Below are 24,225 nucleotides of genomic sequence, written 5' to 3'. Positions count from 1 at the left end.
CTGTCTCGCAAACCTCAACAGGGACTGCAACCCTTTTTGTAGCAGAGGTGCTTCTGAATGCAGGGGGCTGACTCCTTGGTCACTGAGCCCATTTTCTACCTTGATTGCCTCAAACAATTCCTGAGCATGTCTTACCAGTGCATCTCTCTACAATAACTCTCAAGTAACTAAGCTGTGTTGCTGCACATGGGTGACTTGGGATTCAGAGACTGACTTGGCTGTAAATAATTTATTTAAAAAAGCCACCGCCAAAACCTAAACCTGTCAATTAAACAGACCCTAGTCTTGCTCTTTTTGTTGCTTCTGCGTCACTACTTTCTTGAGCATCAACAGAGTTTGCTGTGCAAGGGGACTTGTCTTGGGAACACTGCTTCTTTTGGCACTCTTCAGTAGTGATAAGAGGGATTAAACCAGACCTTTTAGATAATAATGAGAACAGGAATTACTACTTCTAACCAGTAACCTGGTACAGCCACACAGTCCTTCCTTTCTTCCATTTTTTTTACCTGTTGCTCAAGAGTTTATAGTTTGGCCTTGGCAACTATGGCAATATCAGTACCTTGCTTTCCACTGGCCCAGAGGCTGGAAAATAGGTTCATAGTTGGTTGCTGGAATAGGCAAGAGCTGGCATGCTGGTCTGGATTTTTCCCTTTCCCAGCAAGTTCTTGCAACACCTGACTTTGAGTCATCTCACCTCTGAGACAGGTGCAGAAGCCCAAATGAAGGGCTCTGTGTTGTATTCAGTGCCTGGGATCCAAAAATATCCCAAACGTTTTCCCCTCAGGAACCACCACCAGCCGGCATGGTTGTGGCAAGAAGTGTCCCAACCAGCAGCATCACGATCTGCCACTCCCCAGCGATTTGTGTGCTGGTGGCAATGTGTGTGTATATGATGGCTCTCCCTGTTGTTTCCGTGCTTGTAGAGTCACACCTGGCCACTTAGAAAGAATTATTGGGACTTCTTCTGTTTTGCTTAAGACAGAGTCAAGGGAGAAGGTGATAGTGGTGAACACCCTTCTTAGTAGTTTCCTAACCAAGAAAATGCGTGTTCAGCAATGTGGAGGCTTAAGCTTAATGACTTTCTCAATATGCATGGGTTCAAACTTTCCACATCTGCTTGGAGGTGGCTGAACTGTCAGGTTATGGATTACTCAGTGTGGCACATAAGGTAGAGGAGGCATCCTTCAGTATCCCACATTTTGCCTTTGAAGCTGCCAACAGTGCATGGGGTTGAGTGGAGAGAGGGCAGAGTAGGTCTGTGCTTCTTCAGGGGGATGTATCTGTGAAACCCTGGTATTCACATTGTGCTGTTGGTTCAAGTGTTTCACAGCATTTTAGAAAAAGCCTTAAAACAGCTGCGGGATAGTTCAGGAGGGCGCCTGCCGGCAGGCAGGAGGAGCTAGAACGTGGGCCTCCTGACTCCCAAACTCATGCTGCCTCCCTGGGTATGTGTGGGTCTCAGCTCCAGGGAGTTTGCTGTAATGGACGGCCAAGCAGGAAGTTTAAGGCACATTCAGTGCTTGTTTTCTCACTGTTTGTTGTGATGAGGTGGTTTTAGAAAATACCTGCACTCTGACTAAGGCAGGAGAGTCCCTTGGAATAACATCACCAAACACACCTACGTAAAGCTGCATCTCATAGTAGTAATATCTTTATAAATAGCGTCAAAACAGAAAACTGGTTAATAAAGTTTACGTGCTTTTCTCAAACACCCTTATTTTTATGAGCTTTCATGTTGAGAAGAAACTGACCCCTTGCTCTTAAATGGTTTTGGCAATCCTCTGCTTCATCAAACCTGCTCTCATCCACCCCTACTCGACTGGCCTTGTTTGATTTACTAGTAGACATGTGTAGCCTGAGTGCTGGATACTTTCTGAAAGATGCCTTAAGATCCCTTAAAATGGAAAGGACTAAATCCTGGCAACTTTTGAAAATAGCATCCATCCCTGTATCAGTTCCTGTATTAAATACCTTTCAGAGAATTTAAAGCCGAACCATTCCACCTATTGCATCTTGCTTCTTCATGTCGCTGTGATTTTTATAAAATGCTATTAATTATAACCATTTTTTCCCAGAATTTATTACTGAGAGATAGAATTGGCCACAGGACGAGATGAGGAGAAAAGGAAGAGGTGTGAGAGACAAAACATCGTGCTGCTGAGCAGCCAGTCTCTTCAGAAATGGAAATCACTGGTGCACGTTCAAAGGAACTTAAGCATCAAAGAATTTAAGTGGATACTTAGTGTGTTTAATCTAACAGACTTCATGGAAATTTAATATCAACAAGTCATGAAGACAAATTTCATGCCAAAAGATTAATTCAGAGAGTTCTTCTTTCAGAGTGAGCAAATGAAGTTAGTTAATTGTTCAGAGAAACCAGATACACTGAGCAACTAGCAGGTGACATTAATATCTTAAGGATCTGGCACCTTGCAAAGGAAGCTGAAGAACTGTTATCACGAATTACTTAGGCTGCTGGCTGAGAATAAACTTCCTGGGATAGGGGGCAGGCATTTTTGAGTTGCTTCTTTAACCAAGGATTTTGTGTAAGGCAGGAAAATGCCTCAGCATTTGCAGACACTGAAAAACTTGTAAAACAGCCAGTGTTTTCAGAAGTTAAGAACTCATATGTAATTAAAAAAAAAAGGAAAAAATCCTTTGGGAAAGTACACAAGCTATTAAACAAGAACTAGATTTTGCCCTGATTTGTTCTTTACATCTAGCCCTTGATCTTAAATTTTGTTAGAAGCAGTTGTCATTAGTCTCCAGAAACATTAGGCCCTGCGTGAGAGATTCATGTATTCCTTCTTTTAATACTTAGAAACTAACCTTGCTTCATTTATCTGAGGTAATTTTTAAATGACAAGCGATGTTAAGACTTGACTGTTCACAACAAAAAAATTATTATTTACTGACATAGAAAAACCTCTCTAATCTCTTCTTATAATCTTTTAGGCCCTGCCACACCTATGCATTCGTACAAGGCCTAATGTATGAGGAAGTTACTGGGAACCACAATCCCATTTACCTCATAGGTCACCAGTACAGATGTGTAGTTGTCCTTACTCCTATTTCTGTGCAATAAGTTAATGGGAGTAATAGTAAAAATAACAGCACTGAACCTCTGTCAAATACCTACAGTAGTGGCTAGGCAAAATGATGCCAGAGGTAACCAGTTTGCACCAGAGGAGGGTGTATCCTCTATTTTTAATACATTAATCTTGAAAAACATGATTTGTTTTTAAGTTGCAGAAGGACATTGCAGTTTTCACAGCAGCAGTCCCATCGCCTCTTGTCTTTAGAAGCCGTAGGATTTATTTTCTCTGCAAATGATTGAGCCAAAGGCCTGCAAGGTGCCTGTCGATTCTCCTGGGAGTTACCCGTGTCGGCGCCGAGTGGGGCTGCGTAACACACAACACGGGTCCGTGCTGCCGTGTGTGCTCATTACGGTGTTGTAACAGGGAGAGGCAAAGCCACATCGTTTGCGGTGGCTCGGGTAGTGGCACGCCGTTCCTCTTTTTACGATACCTCTCTTCAGACATCCTGACGCCTGATCTTATAAAGAAAACGTGAGAAAGAAAAGATAACATGTTCCTCATTAGTGCCTTTCTTTATAACATCCGCTTCTTACTCATGCTAGCTTCAGCAAGTGCAGGGGCACGGCTGCCCAAATGGGCCAGATCCTGGGAACCAGCCAAATGTCACCAGGCCCCCAGTGGGTCCAGTGCAAGTCCCTGTCAAGCCTGAAACTACCACCGCTGGAGATAGCGTGGTGGCTAGGGAGTTTCAGCCACACAGGAGGCAGTGAGAAGAAACGGGGTTCACGGAACAACCCTGGGTGGCTTTATGTCTCCTGCTTCATGACTCTTGTTTCTAGTGGAGTCATTCTCGTCACGCCACGCGCGCGGACTTTTTGGCCAAGTTCTGCGAGTAACGTATTGTGGTGCTGCTGGGCTGTCCCTGAAGAGCTGGTGGTATAGATCTTGGAATAACCAGTAACAGATTTCTGTTTATGCCTCACTTTCTGATTTGCTATTAATGCTCTCTGCTCCCATGTAAATAAAAACTTACTGTGGAGTCTCAGGCACAGTGGGAATAGAGATCGCAGCAGTGAGACACAGTAGGTAGATTCTTTGCTTGCAGATCGCTTAACCCTCCCAAAATGACAGCCTTCTTTAAGCTAACACTTTTTTTTTTTTTTTAAATCTGTGCTAAGGTAGTAAATTATGCTGCTTTCTTCATTCTTGAAAATGAAATTCAGATCTGACCAGGAGGCCCTTTGAATTTGATAACAAGTATTAGATGCAGACAAAGAAATACTAAACATTAGGTGCAGCATTTCTTTGGCACTCACGTAAGTGATATTTCTCTCACCGAATAGCTACAGGACTTTAAGAATACATGTAGCTAGCATTTATGGCTTTCAGTAGCAATTACTCAGGGGCTTTCAGTAGCAATTACTCAGGGTTGCTTAGTTTCAACTGAAAAAAATTAGAATAGGATTGTTAGTACCTGTGGGAGATACAAAATGAATCCTATTTTTGTGGTCAGTAAGCAAATCTGACAATGTCAGAATTACATAGCTGGAAACAACAAGCATGTTATCAGCTTCATGCATGGATATAAGTGTACAATGTAAAAAAGAGATTCAGTCTGCAAGATTCCCACCTTCATCACTAGTGGTATTTTCTTAGCAAGAACATTCATTTTTTAAGGTAGTATCAGTATTGTTTTCTCTATGAGATTCTTGGGACCTTCTGTTATATCTATGAAAGAAGCCATTCCCTGTAGCAGGGCTATTGCTGGGCAGGAAGTTATTCTATACCACATTTTCTTCTAAGGCTGTGAAATGACATGTTGGGAAGTAGATTACTGGGGATGACCATTCAACCCCACCAGCAACATCTTCAACATGAAGAGTTCAGATCACATTACAGGCATCATGCTCTGCTTTCCACCCACAAGGGACTTCTTCTAGCAGCAATATGTAACAGAACTGTTGATACCACTTTATTTGTCTAATAAAACATTCCTCCTTCATTTTGGTGGGTTATAAAGAAGTATTGTGATTTAAATGAAAGGTTTAAATGAAAGTTCTGTGAGTAAAGTTCCTGTTCTCTCTTCTCCTTTCTGAAACAGACACCCATGGTACAGAGGATTTCATCATAAGGAGACATTTTTGGTAGAAATATTATCATTAAAATTATAGTTACACATCTGCTTAATCATGGTTCAGCATTCCTAAATTAGAAAATACCAAGAAATGAAGCGAGATGACAGTAATAGTTGATCTTTGTAAAATTCTTTGGAAAACCATAAAAAGAAACATGCTGACAACTTAAAGTGCAAATGTCCTTGTGACCTGTTATGTCTGATTTACAAGGCGGTTGTACAACATTCCCAAAATTAAAGAGAAAATGGGTATTATTTCACTAGACTGTTAATCATCTGTGTCATGCTGATGTATGTGGGTCCAAGATGAGTTGATCAGAATCTTTTTTCAGTACTTTGGCATTAATGTATGTCTGAAGATGGTATAAATTGATTACCGAGTGTGTCAGCCTGTATCTAATGACTACAGTGACTCCCAATGAGATAAAAAAAGAAGAAAGAGTTTTAAAAAAGAGAGATTGAGAGGGAGGGAAAGAATACACATGCCAGTCTGCCACAGGGGGTCTTACTGCATTCGTATTTTCCATGCTTTTGTATTTTATAGTCCATTAACATTATGGAGCGGACGTTGCAGAAATACGGAAGCTATGAAAAATTTGAACAGGCCACTGGAGGCAGCTTGCTGACCAAAAGTCGCATCTGGAATCACGTCAGGAAATACATGGTGAAAGAAGGCTGTCTTGGTGAGGTAAGTCATGCACTGGGTCAGGAAAGAAACTTTTATGTAGATCTCAGAAATTACACATGGTTGGGCCCGAGAGATCGTTTGGGAGGGCTTTCCTCCATAATTACAAGAATATTCCTTACATCATATTTTTCTCATGTCTGTGCCTTGTCTAATTTTTGAACAATTGAAATGATGCAAATTCCTCGTGAATGCTTCAGCCATCTCTCTGAGCCTGTTTCCTGATTCATATATGCTTGTTCTTAAATTCACCTCTTTTGGGAGTACCCAAGAACGACACCCTTCCTTCCCTCCTTTCTTCAGCTACTTGGAGACTAGCACATTTCCATTTATTCATCAGTTCTGCCATCCATTCTTTTGTATCAAATTATTTACACCAAAGGAAAGATTTAAGAAAAGGCAAGAAAAATAAGCAGCAGCCCAAGAGACTGATTTATAAGAAGCAACACAAATGAAAGTGACATAAGTGAATAAAAATGTCTGAAAGAGGTTGGCTTGTTGAGTTGGTTTGAGTGCTGTTTCTTCCTGACTTTAACCATCTAATTTTTTAGAGCCCTGTGCAAAAAGCTTATTTCCTATATTCAGGATTTTAAAAGTCCAGTTTGACTGAGTTACATAGAATTGTTTGGAAGAGTCAGATGAAATTGAATGTATAAAAAGAGAATTATTCCAAATGAAAACACCAGCTGACACAGTCCAAGACTTGGATGAGATCACTGGCAGTGAGCAGAAGGAGTCTGGAATGGGAGATCAAGAGACAAAAATCAGTTTTCCAGAAACTAGGTTTAATTAATAAACATAATATTATTAGGAGAAACCGTTAAACTCATCACACCTTTTTGAGAGACTATAATTTGACACTGATACCAGACTTTACCTGTGTTTCTAAGAGTGAGGTTATAAAACCACAGTTTAGAACAAGCAGAAAAAAATTATATTTTTCGTCTTTCCTGTGCTTTTATCTCCCTTTGCATTCATTTTTGTCTTGGTTTATCTTCATGGAAGCAGGATCCTACACCCTCATCAAACATCCCACGTCCTTCTTAATGAAATGCTTTACTTTTTCTGCAAAAATAGGGTTAATAAATTAAGCTTAGTATGGTCTAAAATATTATGAAAATACGCTCTCCAGTTGAAGAGATGTTAATAAAGTTAAGTGGTACCCATGCTTTAAATATAAATGCTTTGGGATTTACCTGTCTTTCCTCCGTCTTAAATAGGAGTGCTATGGGACTGATGGTTTGCTGTTGAACTTGAAGCTGAATGGTGGGTTTTGAATACAGGGAAGTGTCACGTTAATGCCTTTGATCCCTGGGTCCTTGTTGTTAACTTTGACATTAAAAAACACCATCTCTCTTGTAGGTACTTTCCCTTCTACTCTTCTGAGCAGTACTGTTTCTTTAGGCATTACATGAAGAAGGAAAGGTGCTTAGTCTTAAACGGAGTTTCCCTTCTCCCTCCCAGTCACTTGTTTAAAAAGTCTTTTTAAACTCAAATAACAAAATATATCGATATGTATTAATTTCCTTCTCTGGCTTTGATTACCAATTTTCCAAGAGAAAACAGGAAAACAAGAACTGCATTCCTGTATAAAACAAAACAAAACAAAACAATACCAGTATCTTAATAATATTTCAAGTCTGCATCATGTATCAGGAAACAAAGTACGCAGTGCTTCCCCCTCTCATTCATGTGGCTTTAGAATTGTAACTAAAAAGGTTTCAGACAGTTAAGTATATGGGTACCTAGTCAATTTATTTGTGTTTATCTAATATTTTTCAGTTCTCAGTAATACCAAGATACTTGAACACAGTTAAAAAAAAGGAATTTTCTCTAATTTACTCTGCATATGATTGCTCCCCGCCCCCTGAATCTGGTCAGTGTTACCGTATTAAATTTTGCAGTCTCACGTCTGTCTACCTTAACCCTCATGCTGAGTCTCACTAAAGTCTGAGGTTTTGTCAGGAGCACCGGTGACTGGGATAGCTCAGTGGAGTCAGAAGTGTCTTTCGTAGGTGATTGCTGGTAGCAAGGAAGAGGGACCAAAGTGAAATGAAATAATGGAAGGGCCAAAGGGAAGAGCAGGAACAGGAGCAAGAAGAGAGCTGTTTGCTACCTGAACTCTCTCATCTTCAGATTGTGGTCCATCTCACGGAGGACCTGCTATCTCGAGCCTCAATGACAGTGGTGAATGGCCGTCCCACTCTCACTATCAATATCTCCACTGCGCGAGAGCACTGGCTGGAAGGGATGCTGAGACATGAAATTGGTAAGAGCATGACATCAGTTCTTCAGGCAAAGGGGAGTACTTGCATGCATTCTTGCTTATTTTGCAATGATGGGCCAGGCACTGTACGCATACAGAAGGAAGGAACATCCCTGTCTAAAGAACCTATGCTGTAGGTGTGCTGAAGGGAAGGAGAAACCTATTTATCACTGCAGCATGTGGTAAAAGGAAGATAATCCACTTGAGGATTCCTAGGGTTCATGTACATTAACATTTTAGGTCAGATCAAGAGTGAGCTTTTGAAGAGAGTCCCACTTACTGTACTGAGGTTCACACGCCAAAGGAATCTTGGAGCAGGCGAAGCGTAATCCATTCAGATGATGCTAGCCCAGAATCTATGCTCCAGGGCATACCTTCTCTGCTGTCACTGCTCAGGGACATTTTGCTCATGAGAAAGATTTAGAGCTAGTCTAGAGTAAAAAAAAGGGAAACAGAAGTAGTGCAACAGTTCAACCTCAGTACCAGCCATTTCACTTTACAAATCTGCTTCTGTTATGCTGTACTGCTTGCAAATGTAGGCATGCTTTAGGTATGAAGAATTTACCCAATGACCCCTAAACTGGTGTAAGATTGCCTTGATTTTGCATTACACAAAGTTGGCCCAGCCCCGTGGAAAATTTCTACAAAGTTTTCAGTGTTTTAATTAAGTACATCAAAACTGGATAAACTTGGCTAGTGGCTGAATTTCAACTGAAGAATAAGCCCTGCAATTGCCTTGAACCACTGTTACTCACATTGTAAGGGGACATGGCCTCTTCCAAGGCTGCAGTAGGGCTGTTTGATCACCTTCAAGAGGCAACATTTCTGCCCCCTTACTTTGATTCTCCTTTCTTCTGTTCGCTACAATGCCTAGCCTACGCTAGAGGCATTCAGCATGTAAGACACTTTCAAAAATTCCTTTCCATGGATTTGGGAACTCAAGTCCTGCTGACATTTGTATTCCTTAGGCATTTTCAGGAGTCCCACTTGCAGTCAGCAGGTGAATAATTGCACCGTTTATCTACCTCTGACAAAATTCTCTGTTGTAGACAAGGCTGAAGTTGGCACTTTTCCCAGTTCCCAGTCCTACCAGTTCAGAGTTCTGAAATGGGAATCTCCTTCCATATTTTATAACTTTTTTTAATCATCAGATGCTACTGTTCTAAGTCCCGTATTCCTTTCTTTTCAGGAACTCATTATTTTCGGGGTTTTAACAACAACAGCCAGCCTTGGTGCAACTGGAACGGACGTAGAAAACACGGGTTAAAACCAATCAACCCTACAGAAGAGGGGCTAGCGAGCATTCACAGTGTCCTGTTCCGCAAAGACCCTTTTCTTTGGAGAGCTGCCCTGCTCTACTACACAGTATATCAGGCTAGCCAAATGTCCTTCAGTCAGCTTTTCCAGGATGTGGGGAAATTTGTCAAGGACCCCAATACTAGGTGGGATTACTGCGTACGAGCCAAGAGAGGGTGGACTGACACATCACAACCAGGTGGGTTCCCTATTTGTCTTCTCTATTTTTGTACTTCAGGGAGGTTTTCAGAACATGCACAAAGCTCCTTCATCATGTCACACAGTAAACCCTTTGCAAAAGGGAGAAATGGGACTCCGCCCTTTCTGAAATGAGGCAGCAGAATTTCTGCTATTTAAAACAAGGCTGAAAATGCACATCTGTGAGACTTTCAAATTGCATCAGCTATGGATTTTTCCTGTTGGAAGTGGGAATGTAAATTGCAAAACTGTACAAAAGTTCATACTCACAGTTTGACCTCCTTTCAAGTTTATTACAAGAGATGTAATATTGCTGTGGATATTCACAGACATCATCTTCTGTGTTTGATTTCTTTCTCTGGCTAGTGGGTTTAGCCTTCTACTTAGTTTTTGGGAAGGTTTTCAAAGTCTGGGATATAAATATTTATTTTTTAAAAATAAAATTCTTCTGCTCATAATGGCTTCTGAGAATATGCCTTGAACAAACCCTGACAGAGTGCAATGTATCTTGCTTCCTTTTAGGTTGTTTCAATAAGGATCAAGTGTATTTGGATGGCATTCTCCGAATCCTGAGATACAGGGAGTCCATTGATTTCCATCTTCTGACAGCCCTTGGAAAGGTGAGTGAACTCATTCCTACCAAAGGGTACAGTTTTATCATTTCAGCAAGCCTGCCTGTAAAGAGCTATGAGTCATTGTGCTCTGTTTTACTTTGATCTAGAAATCTCTGTTCTGTACAGCACCTTGTATTACATAGTGCAAGTTACAAATATTTTGAGGTCCTAAAAATTTCTCCCAGCTTTTCCTCATTCCTCGCTTATCAGATTAAGATTTTATGGTCATATTTCTCAGACTTGACTTTCCTCCCTTTACAGGGTCCTACCTGACTTGCAGTACAATGGACTGCCTTGGGCAAGCGGGACAGGTGCTAGATAAGATCCCCTTCCACCACAAAGAGTTTTTCATCTCAAATTCCTCTCACTGATGTCACCTCTGATGTTTTTAAAAATATCAGGGTTTTTTTCCCCAGAATACATGGTATTTTTACATTCACAGAACATGTTTTATGTCCATTCTAACTGTCATTGCTTGTTTGTTCTCAAAATCATACTAAGAAGTGCAGAAACTTTGTCACAATTCCTGAACTAAATCCTTGGATTACTAAGTTTCCATAGTTCATAAAGCAGGGTTCATGCTCACATAAACGAGGATTCAAACTGATGTTGCTATGCTTGCATTTAGCGCTGGTATACCAACATTTCTGCCTACTTGGCAATCGATGGGCGATAAAGGGAAGTGGCATATTATGATAGAGGGTTTTGGTCCACATTTAAGAAGTTTTGCCTTTAGTATCAGAAACATCCGTATTGGTGAGCAGAGCTATTTAGGTAACTGAACCAAGTTAGGAAGCTCTGAAAATAAAATCGCACTGTCAAATAAGTCTCTGCAACTTTATTCACTGAAACTTCCTTTTGCTTTAAGCCTGCTTAATTCCACACAGCTTCTTCCTGCTAAACTACTGAACGCATACTGTTCCTGTGCTGCTTTATCCCTTTCTCGCTTCAGGGAGTCTCCAGGATTGTCAAGCCACTTCAAAAACATAAGAAGTCATTCCTCATATAATTACAGATTCCGCTATAAACCACATGGCAAGACATCCACATTAAGGGTCTACAAGCAATTTAATTCTAGCAGTATGATAATGTATAAGTGTTTGACTTTAGAACTTCTAAAATCAAGAGATCTTAAAGCCTACTCTGAATGTTTTTGTTGCACACGTCTTCTGCAATCAAACTGGAAGTTCGTGTATAAGAGCAGTGCCTGCTCTCAGCATCACAGATCGGTTGAGGTCTGCAGGCACCTCTCAAGATCATCCAGTCCAACCCCCATGCTTAAGCAGGGTCAGCTAGAGCAGGTTGCCCAGGACCATGTCCAGTTGGGCTTTGAATGTCTCCACTGATGGAGGCTCCACAACCTCTCTGGCAGTGTGTGCCGGTGTTGTACCACCCTCACAGTAAAAAAAAGCATTTGGTCTTCAGATGGAATTTTGTGCATTTTAACTGGTGCCCATTGCCTCTTGCCGTGCCAGTGGGCACTGCTGAGAAGAATCTGACTCCCTCATCATTCCTTCCCATCAGGTACTTATACGCACTGGTAAGATCCCTCTAAGCCTTCTCTTCTCCAGGCTGAACAGCCCCAGCTCTCTCAGTCTTTCCTCATAGGAGAGAGGCTCCAGTGCCTGAATCATCTTAGTGGCCCCTCACTGGGCCTGCTCCAATATCTCCGTAAACTCTCAGGAAAAACATGTTCTCTGACCATCGAGGAATGGGAAGCTCACACTGAGATCTACCCTGTGGTTATTACGAGTCTATCACCATTCTAAAGAGTGATTTATTTGTTTGTTTAGGGTGGAATAGGAGGATCAGGCGGTTCTGAAGGCAGTATTAAGCTCGGCTGGCATGTCTTCCAGGTTAGAAGAAAAAGCACAGGATTTAAAGATAGGGAAGCCCCGCATTTAGTGGGAAAATTTTCATTGCCTTTTGAAGATTCTCAGTGTTCTTGTAACAAATGAGCTCATTTTTCTCAGCATGCCTGCCTTAGGCATGTTTTTGTTGCAAATACAGTAAAGGTGTGAACATAAAAGGAAACAAAAGCAGTCAACTATACTGCTGACAACAAATTACTTCTGTGCTTTAGTAGGTAGTTAACACAGTTGTAAAATCAGAGCACTGCTTTCTCATGTGAATGTATTTAAGACAGCCACGCTGAAGTTTCTGTGTCTTCTGTTCTCATCTGAGTGCTAGAGATCTGGCTGATGGAAGCAGCCATGCCTTCCTGACGCTTCGGACATTGCTTACAGTCTAGAAAAGAGCACCATGTGGAACCAGAACACTGCTTGTGCACTTACACAAGCTGTTCAGTATACCTGGAAGTGACCAAGGAAAGAGCCTGAAGCCTGAGAAAAGATGCTTTTGGGAAGGAGCAGTTTTAAAACTTTGCAGTAAAGAATCAAATATGGGAAGCACTGCAAACATTCACATAGTAATCGCATGCAAGTAATATTAAAGAAGAGGCAGAGAATGCAGATATTGGGTGCACTTCAGCATAGCGTAACTACCATAGTTTTAAAAAGCAAAAGCAGCAAAATGTCACCTACTATTGTGTTTCCCAAGAATGTGAACACATTACAAAGAGCCTAAGTAAGCCCATTTTAGCCTCAGTCTTTTTTACCTAGTACAATAATTTTAATTACATGTGGTAAGGAAGACAACCTGTTGCCACGGTAGGATGAGATTATTTTTTTGATCTCCTCAGAATGTCAACTTTTGTCATTTTTTAGCAATTGAAATGACTGGGGAAATATATCCCATTCATACCACACCTCGGATCACAGATACTTCTTGTTCCGTTGCAGCAGTAACAGGAACGCCTGAACATAAATATGAGGGGGAAAGGGTCCTTTTTCTTTCCTTTGTTTGGGAGGAAAAGAAGTAGAATTTCAAGCTGGGACAGGAGAGAAGGTCAGTATTTAATCTTATTTGGTGATGTGTCTCCAGACTGAGAGGAGATGCTATGATTTTGTATAGGTCCTCTGTTTCTACTTCTAAATACATTAATCAGGTGTAATGCCACACCATCTTCAAACATCTTCTTAGTGACTTGAGTAAGCCTGGGCATGGGTGTATGTTCATTTTTTTTAATCAGGATGCATCTTGTCATTGCAGCTAGGAAAGCATACATGTGTACACAGATGCAAATTCATTCTCTTTGTGGATTTTGTTCCCATCATCAGTGAGATATGCACCCCATGTCTCACTGCCTCTATGGATCAGGTTTAGCATCTGGATTAGACCCTCCTATCTTTCCAGTCAGCCCTTCCATGTCCCTTACATATCGATGGATCATCCATGCTCACTTTAATCTTTTCCGAACAGGAACCATCACCTGCTAGGAGGGCAGGCTGTTTCCAAGGAGCCCTGACCACACAGCGCTCAGCTTCTTAGAAGGAACATGGGGTAAAAAGGTTGGACAGAGCAGGCTGCACTCTCAAGCCACCTGGCACAAACCTGCTGTGAGGAAATAGGATGTGCCAGTTAGTAAGCACAGCCAGGCTTGTGTTTTTTGCCAGTACATATGCTTCTGTCTGCAGGGTGCCCAGAACATGCAGCTTGTAGACAAAGTGGCAACGGCATAAATTTCATCACACTGGATAGCTGCCCAAGGAGTCCTGTTCTGTGCTTGCAGGACAGCTTGTGTAGCTATTGCACAGCCAAAGCATTCATCCTTTCCGGACCATCATTCACAGCATCTTGAGCTACTGTGAGCTCAAGACTTTTAAGTCCTAGCTCATAGAATCCTAAGGCTATGGAGAAAAATCTCAGCTTTCATTAGAAAAAAAAGTAGTAAGCCCTGTAATAGCTGGAAAATGTTTGAGAGTGTCACACCTATACCCAGAAGGCTCCAAGTCCAAGAGGCAAACCCAATCTCTGCCCTGCTATTGAATAGGGAAAAAAAAAATTGTGATGCTTAAGGGTCATCCATGCTGTAGTTAGTTACTAGAGGTGCATTTTAATTTAGCTTTGCATAAGCACATTTGCTAGTGAAAATGAAAACAGCAGAGTTCAGGTCTTTCCATGCCTTTCCCAAAGCTGGAGCCTGCCTGCTTCCTGTGCCATGCCTGTCCTGCACTCCCTTTCTAGTTCCTCAGTCTTTCGCACAGTGTTTTTTCCATTCTCATGTCAATCTTTCCACCTGTTTGAGAAGAGACTCCAAGACTCGCATGTGCTCCATCCTTTCCCTCTCTATTCCTGCAGCTGCTGTAGGTCATTTTCATTCAGGTTCCTAGGAGTCTGTTCGCTGACTGAATCAAAAGCAGAATCAGGAAGTATGGAGGCATTTGCTAAAATTACATTTTTTTGCATCTTCCACTCAGGCACACAATTACTCATGTTTTCAAAGGATTCTCACAAGCTTTTGAAACTCCCAGCTCTGAAATCTTTTCTCATCTACAGGAGAGAATTCAGAGCCACAGCAGAGAAGTAAAAGGGCTATAGTGTGAAATTAACCCATGTCCTTCCTTGCAGATCTCGTATGAGGATGTGGACCGCCTGAAAGGATTAGCTGTGATTGAGAACATGAGGGTACCGCACTTTTTGCAAGACCATGCCCGGTATATGGAGCACTTGGAAAAAATCATGGAAGTCAATGAGCTGACTGATGAGGAGCTCCAGGACCTCATAAATTAACAGTATTAGCCCACCATTCACTCACTCTGTGCAACTGAAGATGTAGAACTGGACTTCCCAGAGCCTGCAAAAATGGACTTATGAGGGGTGGGGCGGGAGGGAAGGGTGGCTGGAATATGTGGAATTCAGAAAAAGTCCCTTTGTGTTCCTTTTGCATTGTGATTGTATATGGATTGATTCTTTTTTAAAGGGTTTGTGCATTTTTTTAAATTTGGCTTAGGAATTCCTTTGCAGTGATCTGTCCAATCATCTGCTCTGTTTTATATGCTAGGTATAGTGCTTGACACTGTCTTTTGTAAGATACTGCCTTTTCCCATCCAGGTTTAGAGGTGGAGGAAAGGAGAAAGAGGAGAAATTCCCGCTTAGTTTACTTGTGTTTGCCCTGTCTTTGGTCATAGCTTTCACAGTTCATAGCAATAGAACGGCTGTAAATTATGCTACATCGCTGTCTGCGTAACTCTTTCCCATTTGGTCATCATTGCAATGAAAAAAAGTCTAAAAACACAGTGCACAGAAGCGGGTCTTTGTGCCATAAGATCAAAGCCCTGTAATGCTATAAAAAGTTTTGGGGTTTTTTACTGTAAGACTTAACATTTAAAAAAAAAAAATAGGTATTGCTGTTTTAATGACTGTAAGCAGGTAGCAAAATCATCCCCTTTGTCCTGTCGAAAAGTTACACTGTTCCGCATCTTTATCTGTATAGTACGTGTTTCAGGAAGCTGAATTCTGGAAAGGGTCTCCCTCCTTTGAGGGCAAGCATAGCATGTCTAGGAAGTTCAACACGGCAGTGTTTTGGAAGAAGGATTGGGCAGAACTGTGATTTCATGACTTACGTGTTTTAAGTAAATTCAGGAGCACAGGGACATGATTCAGCACAGCAGGCAACAACACCCACTTCTTCTCTGGGTCACCTGAGCCTACAGAGGGTCAAGCCACTTTTTGAGCAGTAACCCCATGCTCCAGCTAGCTTGAGCGTGCAGAGCTTGTTGATGAAACAAGATGTGAATGGGGGGAAAAGACGACTCACAAGTGCCCTATTCCTGTGTTCCAGCAGAAGTGCTGCACCACTCCGAAGCAACCTTACCTCTGTTTTAACTGCTGGTGCTATATCCAGAACCAAGAAGAGAACGCACCTTACTGTAAGGCACGGCTAGTCATGTGAGAAATAGCTTAGAGGAGGCAGGGGGGCTTCCTGCATAAACTACATTTTCTGATTCCAGAGTATTATCGAGGCAAATTGAGTTTTGTACGTATAAGTATCCTGACAAAGGGTTTTGTTTTAGTAGATGGCATTTTACCGGGGCTCCTCTGAGCTCCCGGGAAGCAGCTATGGTAGGAGAGGCTGGGCAGGAACAAACGAGAGCCTCGAACAGGGCTTCAGCCATTTCTTCCCCTTCTGCCTTGGCCCACTGGTAACAGGCCCGGCATTGTATAAACCAAGTAGATAGAGCCAAGGTTTCCTCCACACTGCATTTGCGTGGACCTGAGCCCTGATATCCCTCCCTCCCTGCTTATCCCGTTCTTTGATGAAACGGATGGAATAACCCTCCCACCAGGACATTACCGGCCTTTACAGCAAAGTCTTGAGAATGCGTTTTCTGATCCATAGGAAAATCTGTGAGGAAAAGCTCTCAGTTGGCTAAGAGGTCTGAAGGCTTTTGGATAATCCCATGAAAGCAGCTGCCTTTTAGATAGTATTGCAGGTGCATTTGCAGCAGCTGGCTGGCTGACTGCTTCAAAAAATAAAATGCCCTCAACAAGCATAAATTTACTAAATTTGGTTATTTTCAAGGCAGGGACCAAGAACTGCTCACAGCAGCCTTAATTTTGTATTTTCACTATTATTCACGAGCTGAAAGCCTTTCAGCCTCTCTATGCTGAAATAAAAGCCCTTTTTCTCTCCTCCCCCACTCAAGCTGTCTACTTTGGTCACTGGTAACTTCGCCTGCCTGGCTTTGTTTTAGAGCTGTGCCGAGTAGACACGGCGTTGCAGCAGCCTGACGGGAACCATTTGCAGTCACACACCCACGTGCTTCAGGTTTTGGCTCCTTTGCCAGAAGCAGCAAGAAAGCCACACACGGCTGAGGTCGAGTCAAAGATTGCAGTCAAAAGCTGTTTTTGGAGTAAACTGGGCAGCGATCATTTGAGCTACACCGTGGAAGAACCTGGCTCGCTTTGCTGACTCAGGGGTACGCGTAAGGGCCAGTCCTTTATGAAAGGGATGATTTTGAACTGATTTTTTTTCTTACAGGAGATATGCCTGTCTTCCTCCAGTGACTTCTACATAAGCAAAGTGCTTTTCCTCCTCCCCCAGTAGTAATGTCTTATAATCTAAGTGTACGTACATAATGTGTCCTTGAAACCAGGAGGCTGTGCTAGTTACCCTGCTTTGCCACAAAATACCACGCTTACAGCCCTTCGTCCAACAGCTGATTGACTCTTTTACCACTCTGTAGCCCTAAGCGCTACTACGGGCCTTTTTGCTTTACTTGAAGACCTGCACCACATTTTCTTCAAAGCAGTAGGTGCCATTAAACTTCTGTTCTTCGGTAGTCTAGAAATAGATTTGCCTTGTGCAAGGTTGGAGCCTGGAAGCGGTCAGTATGAAAGTAATACTGTAGCAATAGATGAAGCTGTCAGCTTCTGGTTTTGGCATCAGACTTGTCCTTCCTCCTTTGTAAAAGTGTTTCAAATTTTGAAGTGTAGCTTTTGTAAATTTTCCTGAATTTTTTTTCCTACTGTGAAGAGGCTGGTTGCTAAGCCAGGATACTGAAGTTCTGTAATAGAGCGTATGGACAGCAGTGCACGTGAGCTCACATCACTACACAGTTTCATGATGTCAGCGATGTGATGACAGCCTTTCTAGCAGTCTGGCTCAGTTGCTTAGCTGTGTATCCACATCTCACTACTTCTATGATGTTATGCCTATACAGAAACCTGGTCAACATTGGAAAAGCCTCCCTGTTTCACCAGACCAATTTTAAAAGGCATTTTATACAACTTTTACAAATAAAGATAAATGAAAGAATGACAGAGACGAGAGTACTGAAGTGTTACATCGTGTTGTGCGAGAGCGTTACTCTCTTTCGAGGGCATTGGCTCTACAGCTCGCTGGACATCCCAAGCTGTGCACGGAAGAGATGGCTTTCTGACGCAGTTTCAAAAAACATCACTTGGGGTTGGAGTCATGAAGGGTCTGTTGAAGCCTTGCATCGGGTATGGCTCCCTCTGCTCTGTCAGAAGGCCCGGCTGCTCACGAGGAAATTGCACACCCTCTCTTTTTCGAGGATATGGTCTGAGGCATCCTCGGAGCCACTTGGCTGCAATGCGTTTCTCAGCACCATCCATGCGGGGAATGGTAACTCCAAATATTTCACTTCAACACTTTGATCCACCCCCCCACTGCTTCATTTCAGGGCCCCTTCTCCCCTCTCACATTATAAAATGTGCTTGCTTATCTCCAGGGAGTCCTGTCATCTCCTTACAGTTCAGCTCCCTCATGCACAAGGATAACATTTAAGGGTTGTGCGTTCTTTTTAATGGAAATACTTTAGAAGTCATTAGCTGCTGTGCCTTGCAAGATAGCTAAATAGTATTGCATTACATTCCCCCTCCCTTGCTAGCTAGTTCGGAAAACCCAGCCCGAAATCTCCCCCCTCCGCAGGCTCCCAAATCCCCACTGTTCTCCCTCACCCAGCACATCCCAGATACCCCTTTCTGCAGTGCCAGCAGCGTGAAACACAAGGCTCGAGCTTTGCTGGGCAGGTATCTTTCAGCACTGACTAAATTTCACATTTGTTACAGGTGATCTGCAGGACTACTGCAACTCCGAAATCCTTTTTCCAGCACTCGAGTGCCAGGCTTGTGAAGCTGGATGCCCTGCAAGCAGTTTCAGGAGCAACTCGAGCACCGGGGGTCTCAGTGATGCTCCTGCCTGCCGGGTGAGGAGGGAAAGCTGGAAACCATTTACGCTGGAAACCAGGATGGAAGTCTGACAACACATGAGTCAGGGTGGAAGTTGAGAGAGGCACTGTCTAAGCCAGGAGAAAAGCACAAGGAAACAGCTGAAACAATTGTTTTTTTAAAGGAAGCGTTCATTTTAAAAATGTCTTAATAATTTCCATAATATATTAGCACCAAATTAAGAAGTTCTTTGAGTTCTTTTCAGTATGCAGTTTAAAATGAGATTGTGTATCTTTAATGTACAGAGGGGAGAATCTATTTTGGCTTTGTTGAACAATTATGGACTTTTCACAACTGAAAGTCTATAGAAGATTAAATCCAGAAAATCTGGATATTGAATTTTAAACCCATTCATTTACATTGATTCAATAATAAAAAGATGCCATCAGGATTACCTTTCAAGGCGCAGCCATACCCTTCCCATTAAAGTTGTCTAAATTAATTTCTTACGGTGCTGCTGAAATATTTTGTATATCTTCCCCAATCGCACAGCGCTTCCGAGACATTTTAAGCCCCTTTTCCTCAAGTGTCTATGGACACGCAGGGCAAAGTACAGCATTATTTCAGCTCTCTAGATAATGAAGAAACCAAGGCTGAAGTTACAACGACGCTGGCCACCGTACAAAGCGGGAGGGAACATGGATGGAGACCACACAGCCGGGGCTTACGTGAGTGAGCAGGCTTGGGTTGGATAGACATGGTTTTGAAGAGGAAAAAAATTGCTAAGAAAACTCGGCAGTGGGAGAAACACAGCCGGTGACGCAGGAGTGGCTCCAGGCCACGGTACTCCTCTGGGGCCGCAGGGTCACAGCGGGGTGGACGCCTCCCCGCAGGGACCCTCTCCGCTGGCCTGTGCGGTGCTGTGGGGCTTTGGAGGAGAAACAGAGGGCACACGCCAACACCAGCCCCCTGCACAGCTACTCTGATACAGCAGAGCTGGGCTCACCTTCAGGGCCTGTCCCAGCAGCACCCTGAAAATTGCACTTGGAGGGTCTCATGTATATACCTTAGGGCCCAATTTCCATCTCACACCACGTCCCAAACAAAAGACCGGTCAGGCTGTCTCCTCCTGCTTACTTGCTTATTTCTCCTGCTTGGATTTTGTCCTGGTCTCTAGCACTCATCCTTCAGGCTGTTTATTTAGTCCCAGTCTTTCACCTTCCTTTTTATCTCAAAAATACGTTTACTACCACACCATCCATCTCTGAGCCTAGAAAGTAAGTCAATTCACTCCTACCCACCAAAAAAAAAAATCCGTATGTGATCTATGAGTCAACCTCTTCTCCTTCCTCTCCACCCGCCAATATTTTAAAGCTGAGGTCCCCCGTATTTTTTATCTTCCTTTACAGATTTCAGAAAAGAAGCTTCTCCAGGTTTGGGCAAGATTTGTCACCAGACACACAGGACCACGCGTGGAGAAGCCTCCAGCTGTGATTCACTTCTCCATCTGCTCTCCCATCACCATCCTTCCTCCGTTCCCAGTCCCTCTCTGCCCCACACTCTTCCAGCTCCCAGCATCCTTGCTCAGACATTTCTCTACCCTTCTCCTTAGGACCCTCCATGTTGCAGCTGTGTCCTAGACGTGCGTCACTTTGGGGAGCCCCCGTGCCGTTCCTGCCTGTCTGTTGGCATGCTCCCGCTATCCCCCCACTCCCCGTGCATTTGCAGTCTCTCACACATCCCCTCCACCCCCCTGACTCTTCAAGGCTCCTTCATGGGTCCTCAACTGTCCCAAGAGCAAAAAAAAAAATATCTTTTTCCTTATGTTTTGAAGTGAAAAATGTGGTTATGTGTAGCTCTGGTCACACCTCCCCTGCCTGTTACATCGCTACCTTCCTGCTGCAGAGAGAAAGGAGTGACGGCAGGTCCCCAGCTTGGTGGGACAGGCTTATTTCTAAGCATAAAGCAAAGCATGGTGCTAGAAGCAGATGCACTACTCTCTCCCCCCCAGAGGCGACAGACAGGGAAAAGCACAGTGTGCATCAGCTGCCCAGTACTGCTGCCCTGCAGGTCTCCACATACGCCTCTGTACCTCCCCCCAGGTGCAGGGCGGAAGGCAGGGAGGAGACCTAGCACAAGCGCTTCTCCGCCCGCACCTCCCTGAGCCAAGGGAGCACGTGGGTGGATGAGGACAGGGTGAGAAGTCCCTTTAAAGCAGCTGGGGAAACCTCACGTGCAAAGGGGAAGAGTAGCACGACCAAAAAATTACTAGGAAAATGAATAATAGTCCTACAGTTGAAAGAATCAGGTGAAGGTTCCCCCAAGTGAGAGTATGCGAGAGTACTGAGGTGCCCAGCCAGGCACATACTGTGAGTGATCTTCGTGGGAGCAGGCCGATAACCTCAAGCAATAAGAGAAGGGGGGACATAATGTAACCACCCAGCTGCAAGGCAGCCCTTCTTGTCTACCAGCGTGCCAAGGGGTGAAGGAGGTCTGAAGGGATGGTCTGGAGAAGGAAGAGTTCCCTTGAAGGCCACTTCATAAAAACTGGTGGGAAAATGCTCGGAGAGCTCGGTGCTGGTGCTCCTTGTGTTATTTCTTCACACAAGGTTTGAGCAATATTGCAATTCAGGTCTGTGCACATTCCATTTAATTTTCTTTTTAAACAAGGTCTGTGCTTTCACACAGCTGATAAAAGAGACCCCTTTGGACATCCCTCAGGCTGGGAACATCTCATCATGCAGGGTTACGAGATGGCCAGAAGGATGGGACATCAAAGGGTCACCCAGCCACATATTTCGTTAAGTGTACGTGTAATCTGTCAGTACTCAGGATTAAGTCCTTTTAGCTACTTTGATTCTACGCAGGAGCTTTTTTACTTCCAGATATGGAGGTAAAAATAACTTAAGACTTAAAAACCTAAAAACCAAAGAAACAAACCCCTCATGTTATAACCTGCTGAGAAAAAGGGTCTGCTTGAATGCTTGCATGTCCAAAGAAGGGCAACAAAGCTGGTGAAGGGTCTAGAGCACAAGTCTTATGAGGAGCGGCTGAGGGAGCAGGGGGTGTTTAGTCTGGAGAAGAGGAGGCTGAGGGGAGACCTTATTGCTCTCTACAACTACCTGAAAGGAGGTTGTAGCGAGGTGGGGGTCGGTCTCTTCTCCCTAGTAACGAGTGATAGGATGAGAGGAAACGGCTTCAAGCTGCAGCAGGGGAGGTTTAGGTTAGACATTAGGAAAAAATTCTTCACCGAAATGGTGGTCAAGCATTGGAACAGGCTGCCCAGGGAAGTGGTTGAGTCTCCATCCCTGGAGGTATTTAAAAGACGGGTAGATGTGGTGCTCAAGGACATGGTTTAGTGGTGGACTTGGCAGTGATAGGTTAACAGTTGGACTCAATGTTCTTAAGGGTCTTTTCCAACCTTAATGATTCTATGAATGTCCATGTCTTTATATTATACACTGTCCTATATATGTGTGGCCTCTCATAAGAGGCACCCGATCGCAGAGTTGCAGCCTCCTGACATGACTTATAACCAAGGCAGTAACTGGCAGCAGCCAACATGTTGCTGGGAACAGCAAAAGGATTGTAGCAACACCTCCATGAGGTCACCTGCCATTCCCTCGTACACGGTACGTTCTCAGTGGCTCCAATGTTATAAGCTGTGAAGCCTTATTATCTCCTAAAGTGTTTTAAGGGGGAGGGAGGAAACCCAACCCAAACCCATCTGAATGAGCAGAGGAGCCGGACAGCGGCACAGGCTGGGGTACACAGCCGATGGCTCCGTCTGCAATTGCGGTCCTGTCCTGCTCTGCGGGACGTGGGACACAGCCCAGAGCTGCTGAGCGGCGGCGGCGAGAGCTGTGCAGATTCACAAAGACTCGCCGCTGCACCTCTTCTGAGGATGAAAAAAGCTGCTGCAGGCTGTTTCCCACGAGAGCCCTGCTTCACAGTCAATGTGACTCCTCGCACGGGGGAGAACTTTGCGTTTTGCTTCCGAAAAAACAAATGAACGCACACCTCCTAAGAAGTTTTTCCCATCTAGAAACTTCATGTGAAAGTGTGAAATCTGGAAAGTCAAAGGCCGGGAAATGCCTGCATGGCTTTGCCTTGCTTCCTGCAGCCAAGGAAAAGCTCATAACCTAAATATGGGACATTTCCACCCAATTTCTGAGTGCTTGAATTTATGACCTGAAGTGCCCCCAGGGAACAGCAGCTGCTTCCCATCACGTCAGGCTCCTGCCCACAGCCAGCGTGCTTCTTCAAGACACCAGTTTTAAAACAAAAAATCAACTCATTCTCAAAAGAAGGCATTACGATGTCTAGGAAAACTTTGAAATCCCCTGGGCTGACCCTTTTTCTGTCCTTTTCTAGGAATGCTGAGCACCAATTCCTGCGACGGCTCAGGAGTGCCGAGACCAAGGCTGGTTACCTTGTGTGATCAAGCTTCCACCCCTGCTGCACCAGGATTCATTCAACCCACTGCTGCCACGACCCAGTTTTTGGAAGTTCATTTCCAGGACAGTTATTTAGTTGTGTTTGCTCCTCAGAGGTTTTTAGCAACTCTCCAAAATACTCCTCCTGTATCGCAACTCCTTTTTTTAGACCATTTGCGGCACTGCTTGGCACAAGACTGCAAAGCCAAGTGACCAAATGGACCTTTGCCAAATAAATCCTCCTAACAAGCCCACAGGACAAAGCAGAGGCTTTTCCCTGAAGCAAACAGGCCAGAGCAAGTAAGAAAGGAGAATAATCAGGCTGTGGATATTTTAAAAGCTTTCGCCACAGGGAGCAAAGAGGAGAGGCCAAACAGCAGACGTGCCCCTCCTCAGCCTGGGCGAGCAGGGCACTGCTTTAAGCTTTTATTCCATCAAGTATTAAAAGGTGGAAGTTCAACTTGAAAACTCAACCGTGCCCCACCAGGAGCCGCCTGTCCTCTCAGAGGCTGCTAGGATGAGGACAAATCTCCCCTGCAGAAGCCACCGCTGCGGGGCCTCACCAGCCGCAGGCACCGCAGGGACCACGGGCTGCACATCAGCTGTCACCATGTCATCTGGCCAGGGAGGTCCGAGGCTGGCACGTACACAGGTGAGCTGAATTGCCTTCCAGAAGTGACTATACTTAAGAAAAAAATAAGTCTGGACCAAATCAGTCTGTAGCCACTGGTAACATTACTTACAAGGCAGGACCCAGCCTCACAAAATCTGGGCTCCTGAGGGGAGCACAAAACGTGTGAGGTGTAGAGCCTGTACCAGGCCTTTTGCAAGAAAGACTCACTGTTTCAGTGCCGCCTCCATTGTTGCTGCCTCCCTTGGTGCTGCCAGGGCAATACAGCTACAGAAAGCTGAGCTAGCCTCGCTTCTGCTATAAGCATCTTGAAATAAAATTGCTATTCAGGTTTGCTCCCACAGCAACCTCTTCAGCTTCTGAACCACCATAACATGACAAATGCTCTTGGA

General features: G+C 43.9%; 1 protein-coding gene across 1 annotated transcript in view; it reads left to right on the top strand.

Moving 5' to 3' along the window:
- MATCAP2 (microtubule associated tyrosine carboxypeptidase 2) overlaps positions 1 to 18,775 on the top strand; it is a 31,476-nt gene extending 12,701 nt beyond the window's left edge. The window contains exons 3-8 of the mRNA XM_087767845.1: positions 5,717 to 5,860; positions 7,994 to 8,126; positions 9,313 to 9,618; positions 10,140 to 10,237; positions 14,702 to 18,221; positions 18,668 to 18,775. Of these exons, the coding sequence (XP_087623971.1) occupies positions 5,717 to 5,860; positions 7,994 to 8,126; positions 9,313 to 9,618; positions 10,140 to 10,237; positions 14,702 to 14,863 (843 nt within the window). The 3' untranslated portion in view covers positions 14,864 to 18,221; positions 18,668 to 18,775. The remainder of the gene's footprint in view (positions 1 to 5,716; positions 5,861 to 7,993; positions 8,127 to 9,312; positions 9,619 to 10,139; positions 10,238 to 14,701; positions 18,222 to 18,667) is intronic.
- Positions 18,776 to 24,225: the final 5,450 nt, after the last annotated feature.

This window comes from Nipponia nippon, unplaced genomic scaffold (genome assembly GCF_047370975.1).
Source record: "Nipponia nippon isolate SJK-2023a ecotype South Korea unplaced genomic scaffold, ASM4737097v1 scaffold_1, whole genome shotgun sequence".
Taxonomy (NCBI): domain Eukaryota; kingdom Metazoa; phylum Chordata; class Aves; order Pelecaniformes; family Threskiornithidae; genus Nipponia; species Nipponia nippon.
This window is presented reverse-complemented; position numbering and strand designations above follow the sequence as displayed.